General features: G+C 39.4%; 1 protein-coding gene across 1 annotated transcript in view; it reads right to left on the bottom strand.

Annotated features, from left to right (window-relative positions):
* Nucleotides 1–2,863: 2,863 nt before the first annotated feature.
* The window catches only part of LOC126469940 (presequence protease, mitochondrial), a 92,903-nt gene continuing 78,075 nt past the window's right edge, over nt 2,864–17,691 (bottom strand). Inside the window, exons 5-6 of the mRNA XM_050097344.1 lie at nt 10,914–11,916; nt 2,864–4,936 (exon numbers count right to left, since the gene is read on the bottom strand). Of these exons, the coding sequence (XP_049953301.1) occupies nt 4,557–4,936; nt 10,914–11,916 (1,383 nt within the window). The 3' untranslated portion in view covers nt 2,864–4,556. The remainder of the gene's footprint in view (nt 4,937–10,913; nt 11,917–17,691) is intronic.

The following is a 17,691-nucleotide window of genomic DNA, read 5'->3' as shown; positions in this document are numbered from 1 at the left end:
ACGCCGCAAAGAGCCAGGCAGTAGTATTCACTAGAAGACTGCTGCCTCCCGATTTGCCGCAGGTTACTATCACGGGAAGCCCTGTGCCGTGGAGTAAAACCGGCAAATACCTCGGGGTCACACTCGACCAGAGGCTTACCTGGAGACCACACGTCCAGGACATTAGGACCTGCTATAGGGCGACTTCACACCCTGTACCCCCTGCTTAACCCCACGTCGATGCTGGCCCCCCAGCACGGCATCACCCTGTACCTAGCGCTGGTCAGACCAGCGCTGGAGTATGCAGCCGTGGTGTGGGGCATGGCAGCCGACACCCATATAGGCACGCTGCAGAGGGTGCAGAACAGAGCCCTAAAGCTCGCCCTGCGCCTTCCACGAAGATATTCCTCCACTCTGCTACATGAACAGACCGGCATCCTGCAACTGCGGAACCGCTTCAGACAGTCTGCACGACTGTTCTACAGTAAGGCTGAGAACTCAGAAAACCGGCTCATACAGGACCTACTGAGGGACCCTCAGCAGGCAGGATGCAACTGTATCCCCATAGGCCGAACCAATAAGTCAGGCACCATAATCAAAACAACAGGCATAGTAGGAACAACAAAGCATTGTTTACCCTGCTCCTACGCGAGCAAAGGGCAGCTCGTAAGGAAGAAGCGAAGCAACCGAACCCAGTTCCCTCTGAGCAGCCATAGCGTACGGATCTCCGTGCCGGCACATTCACGGGAGCTCAGTCCGTCAGTTCACCTGATGATGGCGACATGTACGATCGCCGAAATATTGTGCCCGTTGGACACTATAGACCGGCAGCATACCCGTGGATATTTTGATTATTCTCTTTCATATTTTGCTGGTAGCAGCTGTTTGTTGGTCTGCCTCAGTAAAATGGGGCACACCAAGAAGAAATTCATGTGCACTTGGTTTATTTCCAATACAATTGGTTTTGTCTGTTTTTATATACCATAAAGATATATTTACTAATTCACGAAATCATTGCTTGAAAGCATTTTCTGTAGACTTGAGTTTTCTTTGCTGTCCTACAATCTTGATTTGCTGCTCACAAAGTTTAGGAAAATATATTGTAAGAAAGATAGTACATATCTAAATATTATTAAATCAAACTTGTCTTTATTTGCTGAGGCACTGTGGCAGACTTGGATATGTTTTCTCAAATATACTCTAAATATGTGGTGTCTGTCCTTTCAGACATGTCTGAAATAATATACACCATTTTGATCCTGGAGCCACTTTGAATCAAGTAACAGAAAGGAATTAATGATGTTAACTGCCAGTGGGCATTGGTTTAAATCAGTTGAAAATTTGTGCCAGACTGTGATTTGAACCCAGGTCTCCTGCTTACAAGGCATATGCACTGACCACTGTGCTATTCAAACCCAGTGATCACCGCAACTGCATGGACCACACGAGCATGCCCCCCAACAGACCCAAATTCTTAACTTATCCACACACTACTCATGCTTGTCCACTATCCTCATTACTCGTGATTTCGCCAATTCCCATTAGAGTCCATGTGAGGTGTGCATCCACACTAAAGTGATCATTGGCTGCCGCCTTAATTGGATGCGTGGTGTCTGTTCTTCAGACATGTAATGATCACTTTAGTGCATGCACACTACAAACGAACTTTTATGGGAATCGGCGAAATGCCATGAGTAATAAGAATAATGGGCAAGGGGCACCACATCAGAAGTGTGTGTATAAGTTGAGAATTTGGGTCTGTTGGGAGGTGTGCTAGGATGTTCATGCAATTGCGATGACCACTGCGTCCAGATGACACAGGGGTCAGCACATCTGCCTAGTAAGCAGGAGACCTGGATTTGAATCCCAGTGCAGCACAAATTTTCAACCTATCCCATTGATTCAAATCAATGCCGACAGGCAGCTAGTGTCATTAATTCCTTTATGTCTTTAAATATACACTAGTTAACATCACAGGCATGTAATGTTGTTTGTAGATTTGTTATGAGAGCCCTGCAATAAACTTGCTAAGCTTAAAGCAGGAAAGTGCATTTTGTTATAGGTGCTTTATATCTTTCCCACAACATATACGGAAAGTGGGCACAAGGTATAGAAGGCTTCCACACAGAGCTATAGACACCTAAAATAAAACATTCATCTAATATGAGAACCTGTGTATCTTGCTACGAGCTTTACTTTATTTCACAGTAGAATGTATTCACAGTCACCAAATATACGTCTCATAAATTTCCTATCAACATTTAACTTCTACCTTAACACTGGTTACTATCACGGTACTCTAAGGCAACCAGTTTGAATACTGGTTGTGGAAGGTGTCGTGGTGCTATTAGAAATAAACAAATTACATGCTGGCACCAAATTTCCTCTATCATCATCATCAACAACAGTATTACAAAGCTGACATTCTACGTCTACGTGCTCTCATCACAGCCTTCTACACTAAATAGCTAGATCTAACACACTCAACCACAAATGGCGGCAGTAAGCTCATGAAATGATGGTTATTATCAAACATTGACTATGTGAAGAGGGAACCACTCACCTTCAACATGATGGCTGCCTGCTAAGGTCTCTCCTTTGATGCCCCTGTGTCTCAACAGCATAGCATGCAGTCATGTCAATTGATGAGCATTTTTTTCAAAACTCGATAAATATTAAAGGTAAATTTTTCAGGAAACACATTTTTTAAATATCACACGAAAGTACTAATTATTAAAAAAAAGATAAATTGAGATTTACACAGCTTTTATAGGCATGATTCTGATTGTGTGTTTGACTTTCATAAAATGTTCATTGTTTATTTCAGAATAGTGGGACAAAGTTGCTTCAAAAGTCAAAAGTTTCATTAATATACACATTTAAATTCATTTTTTTCTATTTCATTTTTATCTTTAACATTAATTACAAAGAAAGCTATTTTATAGTTCATTTAGCATAGAAACACAAAACGTACTTCATTATAAGATTTTATCGCACTTTTTCATAAATGTTTGGTAAGCAGAAGTCCAAAATAGCAACAAACACTGTTGAAATGCAACAAAAATTACTGGTGACAACAGTACTAAAATGGAAATCCATCCACCACTTTCAAGAATGTCCTTATAAAACACTTCTGCTCCTTCAGTTATATTAAAATGCCTTATAAATTTAAGACATACTACTTCTTTTTTACTTTCCTCATTTCTTGGCTGAGGTTTCTGGATTTCTGTGCCTAAACCTCTACAGATTTTCCATTATAAATGTCCAATACTGACAACAATATGTTCTTCTTCGACTTTTCATAAGCCACAACTTGCTCAGCAGTTATTTTGAAAGGCATCTTAGATTGTAGGGCTTTTAGTGCACTGTGCTCAAAATCCTTTGATTCCCAGTATTTATTTAGTATCTTGACACTGCCATGTTGTTCCAGAACTTTATAGTATTCAGTTGGTGAGAGAATATCTTTCTTTTTCTGGTAGTCTTTATTCATCCTACCAAACACTTGGTCAGGATTATAGTCACGACCATGAGTTAGGAAATAATGTACCATCTTATTAAATTGTCTGCTTTCATCCATGAAGGCCATTAGTGAGCACATCATTACTGTATTTTTATTCTAACTGGTACAAGAGTGAGAAAATAAATGAATTTTATTTGGACCATTTTCTGGCTGGAATGCCTCAAAATTTCTGAGAAAATGCAATACAGCAGAGGCAACTTGTTTGCATCCTTTCGGTCTTGTTTCAAGCCAAGTATAAAAAGCAGTCTTTTCATTTGGTTGCGCTCGGTAATGAATCATGATACACACAAATTGTGCAGCTAAACCTGTGTAGAATAGAGTACATCACCTATGGAGAGCTTTGTTATTGGCTGCTCCTGTTGTACACCAATACAACATTAACTACATTTCAATTTTCCTCCTTCATTACTGCATAGTGAAATGTTGCAGCATATACAAATACTGTCTGGCCATCTTTTTCCATTGTGGTGTACTTCTTCAAAATAGTGTTCTTCCTTTTGTGTGGCCATCTTTTTCCATTGTGGTGTACTTCTTCAAAATAGTGTTCTTCCTTTTTGCTTCTGTCTTGAAGTTCCTTCTCCCTGACAGAGCTGGCTCAAATAGAGCAATAATCAGGAGTTAATGTTGTTGTGAAAACCACTAATTTCATTCTGTTGTGGGTTGTGGTGGCAGGAGCTTGCCTACAAGTCACATTCTTTTTTCTTCTTGCAGAAAAGCCTCTCTTATTATCATCGACAATGATGTCCTACATTCTTATACTCCCTTCAAGTCTCTCGGAAGCAAAGCCCAGTTTACATTTACCGGATTTTGCTTCAACTGTCCGAGAGCAGAGCAAATATTGTCTTTTGACAAAATTGTTTCGACCAGTCATGCATAGCAACACGCTTGATTTGCAATTACAAAAATCTAAATTTTGAACAATTGAGCATTTAACGACTTTTGGAAAAACACTCTTCAATTGTTCTGTACCTATTTCACTCTCAATAGTCCCTGTAACCACAATTTGCTTTCCATTATCTTCCCGTATCATACTGTGGCATTAAACTGACAGATGTTACTATAGACTCTCTTTCCTTGCTATTATAGTATGGCATCTAGGTGAGATTTGTTCATTCATCACTTTTGTCAGATCACACGACACACGGTAGCTCGTTGTCTCCTTCAGGTAAGCAATTTTATCCAACAAAACAAAACTCTCAGCAGTACCCTGAATTGTAAGCTGCAGTGCAGTGAATACTTCAGCTAAACTGCATAAATTCTTGTGTCGGTCCCATAGTACTAATATTTTCTGTCGAACTTCCTCATTTGCTACCTCCATTCTTGAACTGGCAGTAGTAAATGTGTAGCGTGATACCATATCATCCAGCACTGCCCCAAAATTGGAGTTTCCAGTTTTTCTAACTCCATGTCGATGCTTCTTTAGAACATTATATCCACCTGCAAAATATAGTTGAGAAAGTATAGTTTTAAATTTATTATGAAATAACACACACATGATCAATACATATGGTGAATTAATATCTGGCATGCATAATTAGTTGGTATTATGGGCCCGAGGACGGTTGTTGGTTGTCCTAACATGTGATATGTGTGTATCAATTATGGAAATCATGTGTAAGCACTGTTTCCATACATCTAGTGCAGCATGTCACAACATTAATTTGACATTTTCGCTGTGGTAGGTGAAACAGAGCACTTTTCAAAAGTGAAAGTGTGTTTCAAATTTGGGAAAATGACAAGTTAACGTTGTAACATGCTGCATTAGATGTATGGAAACAGTGATTTATCAAAAAAAATGAGGGATACAATCATTTCCCTAACAGTTGGAATAGCGTAAAAGGTGTGCAATTGCCATGTACATCGGTAACATCATGCACTGATGAGTAGCTTGTATTCTTGTACTGAGGCTGCCCTTTTAGACGAGAACCTCTTAACACATGCGAACATATGTATCTTCTAAAATGTAACTCTTGGAGGGATGCGTACAATGATCCTTCCTGTGCCCCAGTGCCACTGGTTACAACTCCTTCACATGTATCCTGAACCCATGAGGTTCTGCCTCCTCCCCTACCAACTCTCACAATTTGCAGTGAAGATTGTAATTATATAGTAGCTGACAGTTCAGAGGGTGGACTGGCTGGGTTCTCTTCAGACTCGTCATACAATTGTGTGTGGTATTACTGCTATTGACCCACCCATTCACATTTATGATTGTTTGATGTATCAATACTGTAAGTTTTGGCACCTTATGTGTTGAAGTTTAACTGCTTTATGTTCATATGTAGCATTAAGTTTGTGGATAGTTCCAGTGTTTTGCATAACTCTTAGCTACTGATGTTGAAGCAATGATGACTTTACAACTGCATTTGACGGAGCAAGGGTTTGCGTTTATGCTGATGGCCAACTACTGAGGTAATGAATTAATTGAATGTCCACGGAATTACATTTTACCTGGAAAAATCACGGAAATCTCAGGGAATTGTGTGTCTTTAACCTAGCATTGGAATTTGATTTTATTGAGTTTTATAAATCACAAATTTTAAAATACTTAATATTTCAAAGTATGTTAATAATGTGAATATTATTCCCCATAAATTACTGATGTTCAAAAATTCCAGTCAAACTATTGCATATGGATAGTATCTCTCAGCTGAAGGAAAGAAAAGTCATTACCGGCGTGATGCGCCCCCCCCCCCCCCCCCCCCGACCCGCTTCTCGTCGTCCTCCTCCTCCAAGACTGAGTAACGACCCTGATGTGGATGTCCCTATCAATTCATGTAACGTATCTGCATAAGTTTAAAGTATTTGTTTGGAGACTTAAATTTCCTGTCTGAGAAGATCAACTGCATTGTCTACATACTGCATAATTCTAGGAATCTAGAAGTAACCCCTATCATGTCATCTGCCCTGTACACACAAAGCGCATAACACACATTGTGTTTGGTACATATTGGCATTCTTCTTTACAGAAGAAACTTTCGTTAATGTAAGCAGTCAAATTTAAGAATAAAATGTAGTTTTAAAGGTGGCAGTTTTTTTTAGTTTGTTGATTTCTCTTATCATTAGGAGTCAGAGTTGTGGAGAATTGCCAAAATGATTATGCTTGTGACAGATGTCACCTCTTTACCATCCCATTTCTTCATGTTTGTATTCACAAAATTATAGCAAAAATCTACACCTTTTCTTGAATGAAGCGAATTATGTTTCAACACCACTGAGTATTTTCCTCTCTCTTTGTACTTATGAAGACATTAAGCTTGTTTAACTATAATTTAAGTGGACACCACTCCATTCTGAATCTTGAAAGGTGAAGATACTTCATTGCCTTTAATTGAAATAAATACAGGGTGAAGCAAAAAGGTGTTAACTTTAAATGGCTGTTATCTTCTTTGTTTTTTCACAGTTTAAACTATGGTGTCTTGATATTCCATTGACTGAAGATAACCTCCTGGATGGAGGTTGTTCAGTCTCCAAGCATCATACAAAAAAAATTAAAGGCCTGGACTGGATGGGATGCACCATCGCACCTGACAGTTGGTAGGACCTACAGGAAGTTTATAATGACTGGATCCATTCAAGATTACAAGGGAAACAGTGGTAGAAAGTTATCTGTCTGAACTGAAGAGCATATCATCCTCATCCAGGGAGTGATGGTAGTCATCCCAACCAAATCCTCGTGCAGACTTTCTCTAGAGACTAACATATCTCAAAGGTCAATGGTTAGAATTTTGCACTGTGATTTAGGAATGAAGCCATACCACTTGCAGACTGTGCAACATCTCCCAAAAACTGGATTATCAAGCATGTGTGAGTGATGCACATATTATCTTGGAAATAGTGCACACACTACCTGATACTGTGTTCATGTTTTCTAACAAAGCAACATTACACTTCAGCAGTTGTGTGAGCAAGCACAAGTGTGTCATCTAGGTGACTGAGCAAGCCCTGGAAGTTCGAGAGTACATGCGAGAGCCCCTTAAGGTGAACATTTGGTGTGCAGTGATTGGGCCCTTCTTTTCTGAATAACAGACAATCAGGTGAGGTAATTACCTTGCCATGCTCAGCAAGGCAAGGAGGAGTACATGCCACTTGCCATTCTCCAACAAGGTACTTTCAGCAAGACGGCGCCCCTGCCTATAACAGTTAGGTGTTTTGGGATTACCTGAATGACACGTTCGGTAAATGTTGGATTGGTGGAGGTGATCCTCTCCCAGATCCAGCACTTTTACCCAATCTGAAGCTATGCCAATTTTGGCTGATGGGTGTAGTCAAGGATCGTGTCTATGTCAGAAAACCTAGCAACTTGGACAACATAAAGCACTGTATCACTTAGGTCATCACTTCTGTCCCTGCCCAAATGGTCCATTGGGCCTTACAATCAACAATGGACAGACATTATAAGTGCACTGAGCAGGATGGGTGCCAAATTGAAACCCTGTAACAAAAACTATACCTTGTAATTTCACATGATTAAACACCCATTTAATGTTAACGTGTTTTTACCTCATCTTGTACATGTTGATACAAATGTACTCTCTTACTATCAAAGACTTCTTAATATCACATTATGATTGTTCTGATTCTTAGGTAAATTGGTGTCAGTCTCAATTGGTGATACAATTGACGTTTGGAGTGTTTTCCTTGGGAGAAATATGATCACATTTCATGCCACAAACAGTTAAAAAATTAAATGTTGATTCTGGCAGATGTTTGCATACCCAAGATGACACTAACCAGCTCCCAGACTGGGAACTCATATTCACTGGCCAGCCAAACTAGTTTGGCATGTATATTGTAGCATGCACCTTCCTACTGAAACAGTTACCAAGATTTGCTGTAGGTGCTGAACAAGTATTTGTATCACTCATATCCAGCAACATAAATGAAGAATGATTTGGAAAGTAGTGTGTGGAAGGAGAGAACTGATGGTTTATAAATTTATCAGATGTGAACTAAGCTGTTTAATCATATGTGTTGACAGTGCTGGAAGTCCATCGTGTTTCTTGTCAGAAACAACATTTGCAGACTCCAGAAAAATGGAACAAATGTGCCAGTGCCTTGAATGACTCCAATGGAAGGGAACTGCACTAGGATTCCACAACTGGTTCTTAAAGTCGAAATGTGTTTGTCATTGTGCAGCTCATTAAGGAAACTATTTTGTTAGATACTCTAGTGTTAATATTTGGTCTAATTATGTGACTGGATTTGCGATTTCCTGTCAGATAGGTCACAGTTCATAGTATCGACTAATAAACTCATCAGAAGATCAAAACAAACTGCAAAACGATTTAGAAAAAATATCTGAATGGTGCGAAAAGTGGCAGTTGACCCTAAACAACGAAAAGTGTGAGGTCATTCACATGAGTGCTAAAAGGAACTCGTTTAACTTTGGTTACATGTTAAATCAGTCTAATATAAAAGCCGTAAATTCAACTAAATACCTAGGTATTACAATTGCGAACAACTTAAATTGGAAAGAACACACAGAAAATGTTGTGGGGAAGGCTAACCAAAGACTGCGTTTTATTGGCAGGACACTTAGAAAACGTAACAGACCTCCTAAGGAGACTGCCTACACTACGCTTGTCTGTCCTCTTTTAGAATACTGCTGTGCAGTGTGGGATCCTTACCAGATAGGACTGACGGTGTACATCAAAAAAGTTCAAAGAAAGGCAGCACGTTTTTTATTATCACGAAATATGGGAGAGAGTTTCACAGAAATGATATGGGATTTGGGCTGGAAATCACTAGAAGAAAGGCGTTTTTCGTTGCGACGGAATCTTCTCACAAAATTCCAATCACCAACTTTCTCCTCAAAATGTGAAAATATTTTGTCGACAATGACCTAAATAGGGCGGAACGATCACCACAATAAAATAAGAGAAATCAGAGCTCGTACGGAAAGATATAGGTGTTCATTCTTTCCGTGCGCTATACAAGATTGGAATAATAGAGAATTGTGAAGGTGGTTCGATGAACCCTCTGCCAGGCACTTAAATGTGATTTGCAGAGTATCCATGTAGATGTAGATTGTCACATTTTCTTAACAACATCCAGTATTGCAATGAATAGATATGACACAAAGGTCCACAGCCAATAACTGGGTGAAAATTTAGAACAAAATTGCCTCATAAACTTATTAAACAAAATTTTGACACTGTCATCAGAGAAACAGTATGGCACCATAAATTCTACAGAAATTATTGCTGCAAAGAGAGAAAATACATAAATTACTGAGTAACTGAAGGCAATATAATTAATAACTGCAAGTTATATTTACAATGTTATTTCAGAAGTTGACCATGTTGACTGAAATACCCTCTTTCAAATTCTGAAGGTGGCAGGGGTAAAATACAGGGAGCGAAAGGCATTTTCAATTTGTACAGAAACCAGATGGCAGTTATATGACTCGAGGGACATGAAAGGGAAGCAGTGGTTGGGAAGGGAGTGAGACAGGGTTGTACCCTCTCCCCGATGTTATTCAATCTGTATATTGAGCAAGCAGTAAAGGAAACAAAAATAAAATTCAGAGTAGCTATTAAAATCCACGGAGAAGAAATAAAAACTTTGAGGTTCGCTGATGACATTGTAATTCTGTCAGAGACAGCAAAGGACTTGGAAGAGCAGTTGAACGGAATGGACAGTGTCTTAAAAGGAGGATATAAGATGAACATCAACAAAAGCAAAACGAGGATAATGGAATGTAGTCGAATTAAGTTGGGTGATGCTGAGGGAATTAGATTAGGAAATGAGACACTTAAAGTAGTAAAGGAGTTTTGCTATCTGGGGAGCAAAAGAACTGATGATGGTCAAAGTAGAAAGGATATAAAATATAGACTGGCAATGGCAAGGAAAGCGTTTCTGAAGAAGAGAAATTTATTAACATCGAGTATAGATTTAAGTGTCAGGAAGTCTTTTCTGAAAGTATTTGTATGGAGTGTAGCCATGTACGGAAGTGAAACGTGGATGATAAATAGTTTGGACAAGAAGAGAATAGAAGCTTTCGAAATGTGGTGCTACAGAAGAATGCTGAAGATTAGAAGGGTAGATCACATAACTAATGAGGAGGTATTGAATAGGATTGGGGAGAAGAGAAGTTTGTGGCACAACTTGACAAGAAGAAGGGACCGGTTGGTAGGACATGTTCTGAGGCATCAAGGGATCACCAATTTGGTATTGGAGGGCAGTGTGGAGGGTAAAAATCATAGAGGGAGACCAAGAGATGAATACATTAAGCAGATTCAGAAGGATGTAGGTTGCAGTAGGTACTGGGAGATGAAGAAGCTTGCACAGAATAGAGTAGCATGGAGAGCTGCATCAAACCAGTCACAGGACTGAAGACCACAACAACAACAATAACAACAACAACAAACAGTATGCAGATGGTACCTAAATATGAAAAATGTTGTATTACCTTCATAAGCACATAGGTATAATACTGCTCGAGCCATTAGATTTAAGGCATGGATTTCGTGAACTTCTTTTGAAGTGGACTTCCATCTAATCCCTGTCTCTTGAGCTGCAAGTCTCAAGAAAGGTTTCTGCAAGACAACATGAAATTTGGAAGGAAATTCTTTAATGCACTGTTTTAAAGTACTGCTCATTGGAAAAAAATTAATTTTCTCTTGCTTTGTACTTTTTACACTAGGTCTTTTGAAGTTTTCGGTCAGAGCCAAGTTTGGTTGGTGATATATATCTTCTCTTTGTGAAGAGGTTGTTGCTGACATCTTATGATAACAACATGGAACAATTATCAAACGTCTGATTGTAGGGACCATTGCAAATATCTTTGCTGCATTTGCACTGAGGTCAGCACATGCATGAAGTCCAATCAAACAGACAGAGTCCTGAGCCTCTCTTTTTATAGTTCTTCCACTATCTGGTTTATTGGATACCTTTGCTGGGTTATCAGCACATAGTGAGGTCACATTACTTTCAGTTTCTTGTGAATAAACTCTTCCATCATTTGCGGTATTTACATTGATGTGTCCCATGTTGTCATATTTGGTCTTATCCTTTGAGGGACCATAGTTCGTTTCACAACAATGATCAGTTGTTCTAGATTCTGTGATTTTAATTAATCCTTTACTTCCACTCTGTCCTTTAGAAATAATTCCCATTTTGCTCTTTTCACTAGAATGTTTGTTTTTCTTGGCAGATTTCAGATTATATATGATATTACCCCCAGGCCAGTCAGAATGACACTTGTACAAACAATCGGGGGGCATCTTATCTTCAATTATTTGTGCAATGTTCCCTTCAGTATCTGAATTTATTTCAACTGTGGTGTAAACTACTTGTGCAGCTGAGCAAATTTTTGTTTGACGTTTGGCAGCTGCCTCAACCAGTTCAGGCCTAGCTTCTAAACCCAGCACAGTGTATCCATATTTTGCATGAAGTAACTGGCCAACATATCCCTGCAAAGAAACAAAAAAGTTCATGAGAAGTATTTTGAAGCTGCATATCAGTGCATTTTTGAGCTCAGTGTCAGTGTTCAGTCGCGCGCACGCACGCACGCACGCGCACGCACACGCACACGCACACACACACACACACACACACACACACACACACACACGCACACACACACACACTCTCTCTCTCTCTACATACTGCTGGAGAGTGCATACTGTGTAGGATAAGAAATAAATTATTGAACTTGCACCGTCTGAAACAGTTTTTGAACAATGTCATGCATCAAGAAATACCTGCTGCTTCACTCACAAACAGATAAATCATCAAATGTAACTTGATGTGCACAGTTATTTACTGTGTAGGTTCTGCCACAAAAACTCTGAGGTTATAATACATACAATCTTTTCAACGTGAAGAAAAACCCAAATAAAAGTCATGATCATCATAAATGAAAACACCGCTGACAGCTGGTTAGATGTGGTTTTAATCTACCAAACTTCGTCTCACAGCTTACAGCTGCATCTTCAGGTGCAACAAAAATTAATACATTAATCCATCACAGGTCAACCCAATGTTTGTAGTCAAGGTATTGTCACTCTGAGAATATTGTCAGTATTTTAAAAATAGATGAACAAAAGATAGTTGAGAAAGTGATCCATGGAATATACTCTAATAATGTTGCTGGGTAGATCGAACTGATATACTGGACATTCATTGTTACTTCACATAAATGTGAACAGTAAAATAATGTCTCTGTGAAACACGTTTCAAAATATCTAGTATCAGAAATGCAAAGTAAATAGAAAAGCAGTCAAATATTTACAGCATTATGCAGCAATTGGTGGTCTGGATTACGGAGCTGTTCATATGTAATAGATGACGAGATGTCATGCGTGCATAAGAATGTTGCTACCACATTTATGATGCTGCTGTGGTTGGTATCAAAACCAAACTTTGTTACCAGCTGAGTTATCCACTACACTTCAGCAGGGCCACCATCAGAAATTTGGTATCTAACAACATAAAGATCAAGACTCGCAGTAGATTGAGGTAGAATTCGAATCTGTATTAACGAAATAATCCATTGTGTGGATTTTTACTCTGCCTTTACAATATAGTTGAGGAAGGAAGATTACAACCTCAGTCTTCTTGTACATAATGTGATACGCCATGCTAAGGCAATACTCAGCTACTGCAGGGAGAATTGCCCCATGCATGTATGAAGCTGGCAATTGTTGTAAAGATCTTAGACTGTATGACACATCTGAATTACGAGTCCAATTGCATCTACAAAATTCAACATCTCCTTAGCAGAAGCAGTAGCCCTCTAAGCATTGAGAGAAGAGTAGGTATTGTCATTTTAAACACTGACAAAACATTATTATTTCAAATATAGTGTCAAGATTACATATTATCTGGTGGTTGTGCAATAAACAGATTAAATAATGGCAGAAATGGTATGATTCAGAGAAGATGCTTAGTTCCTGACAATGTTACTAAGGGTTTGTGCAAGTTTGTTCCTGTACAATGTCCATGGCCTCTAAAAGTTTCACAAAGATAAAAAAACAAAGAGTTTCAATTCACCTTATTTTGAGTGTGATGGTTCAAATCCCTATCTGGCCATCCAGGTTTTGGTCTTGCAGGACTTTGCTAAATTGATCCTGGCAAATACTGGAATGGTTTCTCTAACATGTTGACTGCCACATGCTTAGTGACAGATATTACACTGCCAGACCAGGCACACATTGTTCAGCATTAAGGCTCTGCTGTGGCCGGCAGTGGCCACTTGGCCGTCTGTGTGTTAAAAAGTGTATGGCCAATTTCCTTCCCATCCTTTCAAAATCTGAGCTTGTGTACTCTGTCTTTAATGAGTGCACTGTCAATGGGATGTTAAACTCTTAATTTTCTTTCCTTCCTATTTTTAGCAACATTAATGTGTTGATTCACAGTTCAGCCAAATGTTTTACGTTATTACTCGGTCCTCTAGTAGGAAACTGCAACCACATATTCATATTTTGCAGACAAACTAAAGAAGATGTAACTACAACTGTCACAACTTTTATTTAGTTTTAATGAAGTTTCTTTATTTACATGCTGTTCATGGCTCACTGGTAGAAACTTTGGGTTGGATATTGTGGTATTACTTACAAATCTGCTTATTTCAACAAATCTTTTATTTAATGACCAGTACTTGCAAGGATGACCCCATCTGCAATGCGGTCTAATGTAGTAGTGACACTATATTCAGCATCTAATAGCTCCATCCAGATATTCAGTTTAAGACAGAAGAAACTGGCACATTCCTTTTATTGGTGTGTTGTTATGAAGAAAAGACAATGAAATGCTGGGACAAAACATCTACTGCAGGCCTACTCAAACTGGTCTATATTTGCAGATTACAAGTTGTAGCCTGTATAATGTGTTGATATACTGTGCACTCTGTCCGCATTGTTTCCAATTCTAACAGCCTGCATATTCACAAAACCAAATTCAGCACACATTGGAAGCAAACAGTTTCCAGTCTATTGTACATCATGAAGAAATACAGTACTCGACAACATGGCCATCTTCATGTACTTTGGAGGTAATTCTTAAATTACCAGAGGAATACATTACAAACATAACATTAAATAAGTAAGTCACCCCCTCAGAAAAACAGAAAAACTTCTTGCGTTCTCTTACAGATAGTCCCAACTTACAGAAATGATTCCCAAGGTGGAATATAATATTCATCAGATGTGTTGCACAATACAAAACCATGTCAATGAACAACTTTGTTCATGTCTATGCAGAAAACCCCCCCATGAACCATGGACCTTGCCGTTGGTGGGGAGGCTTGCGCGCCACAGCGATACAGATGGCTGTACCATAGGTGCAACCACAACGGAGGGGTATCTGTTGAGAGGCCAGACAAACATGGTTCCTGAAGGGGGCCAGCAGCCTTTTCAGTAGTTGCAGGGGCAACAGTCTGGATGATTGACTGATCTGGCCTTGTAACACTAAACAAAATGGCCTTGCTGTGCTGGTACTGCAAACGGCTGAAAGCAAGCCAAAATTTTTCCCGAGGGCATGCAGCTTTACTGTATGGTTAAATGATGATGGCGTCCTCTTGGGTAAAATATTCCGGAGGTAAAATAGTCCCCCATTCGGATCTCCGGGCAGGGAATGCTAAGGAGGACGTCGTTATCAGGAGAAAGAAAACTGGCGTTCTACAGATCGGAGCGTGGAACGTCAGATCCCTTAATCAGGCAGGTAGGTTAGAAAATTTAAAAAGGGAAATGGATAGGTTAAAGTTAGATATAGTGGGAATAGTGAAGTTCGGTGGCAGGAGGAATAACACTTTTGGTCAGGTGAATACAGGGTTATAAATACAAAATCAAATAGGGGTAATGCAAGAGTAGGTTTAATAATGAATAAAAAAAATAGGATTACGGGTAAGCTACTACAAAGAGCTTAGTGAATGCATTATTGTGGCCAAGATAGACATGAAGCCCATGCCTACTACAGTAGTACAAGTTTATATGCCAACTAGCTCTCCAAATGATGAAGGAATTTGTGAAATGTATGATGAGATAAAAGAAATTATTCAGGTAGTGAAGGGAGACGAAAATTTAATAGTCATGGGTGACTGGAATTCAATAGTAGGAAAAGGCAGAGAAGGAAATGTAGTAGGTGAATATAGATTGGGGGGAAGAAATGAAAGAGGAAGCCGCCTGGTAGAATTTTGCACAGAGCATAACTTAATCATAGCTAACACTTAACCATAAAAGAAGGTTGTATACATGGAAGAAGCCTGGAGGTACTAGAAGGTATCAGATACATTATATAATGGTAAGACAGTGATTTACGGACCAAATTTTAAATTGTAAGACATTTCCAGGGGCAGATGTGGACTCTGACCACAATCTATTGGTTATGAACCGTAGATTAAAACTGAAGAAACTGCAAAAAGGTGGGAATTTAAGGAGATGGGACCTGGATAAACTGAAAGAACCAGAGGTTATACAGAGTTTCAGGGAGAGCATAAGGGAACAATTGACGGGAATGGGGGAAAGAAATACAGTAGAAGAAGAATGGGTAGCTTTGAGGGATGAAGTAGTGAAGGCAGCAGAGGATCGAGTAGGTAAAAAGATGAGGGATAGTACAAATTCTTGGGTAACAGAAGAAATATCGAATTTAATTGATGAAAGGAGACAATACAAAAATGCAGTAAATGAAGCAGGCAAAAAGGGCTACAAACGTCTCAAAAATGTGATCAACAGGAAGTGCAAAATGGCTAAGCAGGGATGGCTAGAGGACAAATGTAAGGATGTAGAGGCATATATCACTAGGGGTAAGATAGATACTGCCTACAGGAAAATTAAAGAGACCTTTGGTGAAAAGAGAACCATGTGCATGAATATCAAGACCTCAGATGGAAACCCAGTTCTAAGCAAAGAAGGGAAAGCACAAAGGTGGAAGGAGTATATAGAGGGTCTATACAAGGGACAAGATTAAGGAAATGGAAGAGGATGTGGCTGAAGATGAAATGGGAGATACAAGACTGCATGAAGAGTTTGACAGAGCACTGAAAGACCTGAGTCGAAACAAGGCCCCGGGAGTAGACAACATTCCATTGGAACTACTGATGGCCTTGGGAGAGCTAGTCCTGACAAAACTCTACCATCTGGTGAGCAAGATGTATGAGACAGGCGAAATACCCTCAGACTTCAAGAAGAATATAATAATTCCAATCCCAAAGAAAGCAGGTGCTGACAGATGTGAAAATTACCGAACTATCAGTTTAATAAGTCACAGCTGCAAAATACTAACGCGAAGTCTTTACAGATGAATGGAAAAACTGGTAGAAGTCGACCTCGGGGAAGATCAGTTTGGATTCCGTAGAAATGTTGGAACACGCAAGGCAATACTGACCCTACGACTTACCTTAGAAAATAGATTAAGGAAAGGCAAACCTATGTTTCTAGCATTTGTAGACTTAGAGTAAGGTTTTGACAATGTTGACTGGAATACTCTCTTTCAAATTCTAAAGGTGGCAGGGGTAAAATACAGGGAGCGAAAGGCTATTTACAATTTGTACAGAAACCAGATAACAGTTATAAGAGTCGAGGGGCATGAAAGGGAAGCAGCGGTTGGGAAGGGAGTGAGACAGGGTTGTAGCCTCTCCCCGATGTTATTCAATCTGTATATTGAGCAAGCAGTAAAGGAAACAAAAGAAAAGTCCAGAGTAGGTATTAAAATCCATGGAGAAGAAATAAAAACTTTGAGGTTCGCCGATGACATTGTAATTCTGTCAGAGACAGCAAAGGACTTGGAAGAGCAGTTGAACGGAGTGGACAGTGTTTCAAAATGTGGTGCTACAGAAGAATGCTGAAGATTAGAAAGGTAGATCACATAACTAATGAGGAGGTATTGAATAGGATTGGGGAGAAGAGAAGTTTGTGGCACAACTTGACAAGAAGAAGGGACCGGTTGGTAGGACATGTTCTGAGGCATCAAGGGATCACCAATTTGGTATTGGAGGGCAGCGTGGAGGGTAAAAATCATAGAGGGAGACCAAGAGATGAATACATTAAGCAGATTCAGAAGGATGTAGGTTGCTGTAGGTACTGGGAGATGAAGAAGCTTGCACAGAATAGAGTAGCATGGAGAGCTGCATCAAACCAGTCACAGGACTGAAGACAACAACAACAACAACAACATCCTAATCAATGTGGCACCTCACTTGGTCCCATTAAAACTGGAAGGGTGAGGACACGAATTGTAGTCCAAAAGCA

The sequence above is a fragment of the Schistocerca serialis genome, chromosome 3, assembly GCF_023864345.2.
Source record: "Schistocerca serialis cubense isolate TAMUIC-IGC-003099 chromosome 3, iqSchSeri2.2, whole genome shotgun sequence".
Lineage (NCBI taxonomy): Eukaryota > Metazoa > Arthropoda > Insecta > Orthoptera > Acrididae > Schistocerca > Schistocerca serialis.
The sequence above is the reverse complement of the archived record's forward strand: the minus strand, read 5'-3'. Positions and strand labels throughout refer to the sequence as shown.